General features: G+C 49.3%; 1 protein-coding gene across 1 annotated transcript in view; it reads right to left on the reverse strand.

Moving 5' to 3' along the window:
• LOC109924278 (rab11 family-interacting protein 4-like) overlaps positions 1–3,999 on the reverse strand; it is a 22,228-nt gene that overhangs the window by 9,150 nt on the left and 9,079 nt on the right. Inside the window, exons 6-7 of the mRNA XM_048610867.1 lie at positions 3,712–3,811; positions 2,952–3,055 (exon numbers count right to left, since the gene is read on the reverse strand). Coding sequence (XP_048466824.1) covers positions 2,952–3,055; positions 3,712–3,811 — 204 coding nt within the window. The remainder of the gene's footprint in view (positions 1–2,951; positions 3,056–3,711; positions 3,812–3,999) is intronic.

Raw genomic sequence — 3,999 nt, forward strand, 5'->3', positions numbered from 1 at the left:
TCCCTCACCACCCCCACCCCACCCACCCCCATATTCCCGTGCCCGCACCCACCCCTCCCACGCCCCCACCCATCGCTCACAGCCCCCACCCCTCCCACTCCCCCATCCCCACGTCCCCACCCATCCCTCACCACCCCCACCCTGTCCACCCAACCTATCCCTGCACCCCGACTCATCCCTCACCACTCCCACCCTGCCCTCGCCCCCATGCCTTCACCCCCACCCATCCCTCACCACCCCCATACCCCCACCTCCCACCCTCTACCCCCCCCAGTCAGTGTTCGGTTTTCTTGCTTTCTGTTTACTTGAGCTCACTGATGTTATACCAGTAATGCACACTCCTGATCTTCCCTCTCGACAGCCAATGCTCTCATTCTGTGTTAGCCTCGGCCTCTAACCTTTCCTTGCTCCTGGTGAGTAAGCTGCACACAGTCAGGAAGGAGAGACCCCCACGCAGAAGGGGACACAGCCCGAGAGACTGTATAGTTCGGGGATTTGGGATTTGGCGGGAATTCAGTGCAGAGGGGAAGAGATGCTTTTTGTGGCTTTTGATTAGCTCAGAGTTTTTAATTTTTTTGAACACAGGATAAGTCAAAACCCAGGATCAGGGACCCAGCACAAAAAAGTGACATCACAGGAAAACCGTAAGTTCATTGGTTGGTGACAGCTACTAATTTGACTATCTATTATAGGTTACTTTCAGACTGAAGGTGAACAAGAGAAATATTGACAGGTTACAAATTACAAACCCAGGATGAACTTTTTAAAATCAAGTTAAGAGCTAAGTAGTTGAGTGGAGATACAGGGCCAGGTGATGTGTTGTAGCTGCATGATGTGGGAACTGGTGGATCCCATTGTGGTGTCTGAAGCACATGGTGGTTTCCTGAGGGACTCTAGCTCAGAGCTGATGAGCTGGAGGCTGAGTTTCAGGCAAGCAGATAAGGGAAAGCTATGGTGGGGTGGGGGGGGTGCAGTCAATGCAGGACTTGAGGGTGTTGTACTTAAATCCCTGCAGTATACCAAGCAAGGTAAATGAGCTTGTTGCACAGATTGAGAGGCAGGTTCAATGTTGTGAGTTTCATGGAGACATGGATGCAAGGGGATCAGAGCTGGGAACTAAACGTCCAAGGATACATGTCCTATTGAAAGGACAGACAGATGGAAGAGGGGACAGAGTTGCCTTGTCAGTAAGAAATGAAATTGATAGCTAGAGAGGTGGGAGAAGATGAAATAACAGAGTAAGCTAGCTAGTAATAGGAAAGATGACCGCACAGCCTAGTCACAAGGGGAAGTAACTGAAATAACTACACAGAGTGTGGTATCCTGTCACCAAGTCACCCTGTATTTACACATGAACAGGGATTAACTTTAGTAACTGCCTCTTCAGGGTCAGCTCTCAGGGTGTTTCAGTATCTCTGACACTCCCCTTTTTTTATCTGTCAGCCAGGGCTTCCTGATTGGACCAGATTAACAGCCCCAATTAGGGAACTCATATTCTCTGAGGTCCACTTGGCTGACCTCATTACAATCAGGACAGTAATGAGCAGGTTAGACAAAGGAGAGCCAGTGGATGTGATCTTTTTGGATTTCCAGAAGGCCTTTGACAAGGTGCCGCACAGGAGGCTGCGAAATAAAACAAGAGCCCATTGAGTTAGGGGCTAGGTACTGGCATGGACAGAGGATTGGCTGCCAGGCAGAAAGCAGAGTGTGGGGATAAAGGGGTCTTTTTCAGGATGGTAGCCAGTGACTAGTGGAGTTCAGTACGGGTCAGTATTGGGACCACAGCTATTCACATCATACATTCACAATCTGGACAAAGGAACTGAGGGCATTGTTGCTAAGTTTGCAGATGACACAAAGATAGGTGGAGGGACAGGTAGTGTTGAGAAAGCGGGGGGGCGGGGCTTCAAAAGGACTTGGAGAGGCTGGGACAGTGGGCAAGGAAGAGGCAGATGGAATACAATGTGGGAAAGATTAAAGTTACACACTTTGGTAGGAAGAATAGAGGTGTAGAATATTTTCTAAATGGAGAAAGGCTTCAGAATTCTGAAGCACAAAGGGACTTGGGAGTCCTAGTTCAGGATTCTGTTAAGGTTAACATGCAGGTTCAGTTGGCAGTTAGGAAGGCAAATGCATTGTTAGCATTCATTTCAAGAGGGCTAGAATGCAAGAGCAGGGAATGTACTGCTGAGGCTGTATAAGGCTCTGGTCAGACTGTATCTGGAATATTGTAAGCAGTTTTGGGCCCCGTATCTGAGGAGGGATGTGTTGGTCTTGGAGAGGGCCAGAGGACGTTTACAAGAATGATCCCAGGAATAAAGGGCTTGTCATATGAGGAGTGGGTCTGTACTTGCTGGAGTTCACAAGGATGAGGCGTATGTCATTGGGACTTACAGAATACTGAGAGGCCTGGATAGAGAAGATGTTTCCACTTTTAGGACAGACTAGTGAAGGAACAGCCTCAGGGTGAAGGGACGACCCTTTAGAACTGAGATGAGGAGGAAATTCTTCAGCCAGAGGGTGGGGAATCTGTGGAACTCATTGCTGCAGAGAGCTGTGGAGACCAAGTTATTGAGTGTATTTAAGATGGAGATAGACAGGTTCTTGATTAGTAAGGGGGATCAAGGGTTTCAGGGAGAAGGCAGGAGAATGGGGTTGAGAAACATATCAGCCATGATCGAATAGTGGAGCAGACCTGATGGGCTGAATGGCCTCGTTCTGCTCCTGTATCTAGTGGTGTTATGACCATCCCTCTCCTCCACTTGCTCCTCCCACCTTTCCTGCAGAAAGCAATCTATCACTTGCCCAACTGCCCCCAACATGCCCCAGGGTCATCTCTGAGCCAGAATTATCCCAAACTCAAAGCATCACTGTGTTTCTCTCTCTCCCCACACACGCTGCCTGACCTGCACTTTCTGATTTGATTTCTGTGAGTCGAGTTGATTACTGACCTGTGCACAAGTTGAGTGTTTTCCTGTTTGAGTTTACTCTTCTGGTCACCGCTCACCAGGCAGTCATTCTCCAGCTCTAACACCTTCTTCTCCAAATAGTTCACCTGCCAGGACATTTCCCATCCCATCAGCATTAAACCAACAACAGCACACAGTCTGTCTATCACACTCTCTCAGGACAGGGACAGCATGGGGTTAGATACAGAGTAAAGCTCTCTCTACACTGCACCCCCCCATCAAACACTCCCAGGACAGGGACAGTACAGGGTTAGATACAGAGTAAAGCTCCCTCTACACTGCACCCCCCCATCAAACACTCCCAGGACAGGAACAGCATGGAGTTAGATACAGAGTAAAGCTCCCTCTACACTGTCCCCCCATCAAACACTCCCAGGACTGGGAAAGCATGGGGTTAGATACAGAGTAAAGTTCCCTCTACACTGACCCCCCATCAAACACTCCCAGGACAGGGACAGCATGGGGTTACATACAGAGTAAAGTTCCCTCTACACTGTCTCCCCATCAAACACTCCCAGGACAGGGACAGCATGGAGTTAGATACAGAGTAAAGCTCCCTCTACACAGTCCCCCATCGAACACTCCCAGGACAGAGACAATACAGGGTTAGATACAGAGTAAAGCTCCCTCTACACTGTCCCCCATCAAACACTCCCAGGGACAGGGGCAGCACAGGGATGTGGATGAGGATAGAATGGGGATCGAGTGGCATGTGTTCTGTAGGCTGTGTGTTTGATCTCACCTTCTCCGTGATGTCGTTGTCACAGGAGTCAATGCTATCCCAGAACAGGTCCTCAGTGCTGCCATTAGTGCTGCTATGGTCACTGCTGTAGAATAACTGTCTGAGAAAGAAACACCAATCCTTATTCCAACAGTGGGGACTGCACTGTGAGCAGGACACTCACACTCCCAGCATCACACTGGAATCACACTGTGTACCATAGCCTGCAAAAAGGAAGCTCACCCTATAGAACGGTCAAGTGTTTGTAAAGGTCACCCTATAGAGAGCTCACCCTATACAACGGTCAAG

Source organism: Rhincodon typus, chromosome 23 (assembly GCF_021869965.1).
Source record: "Rhincodon typus isolate 14 chromosome 23, sRhiTyp1.1, whole genome shotgun sequence".
Classification (NCBI taxonomy): Eukaryota; Metazoa; Chordata; class Chondrichthyes; order Orectolobiformes; family Rhincodontidae; genus Rhincodon; species Rhincodon typus.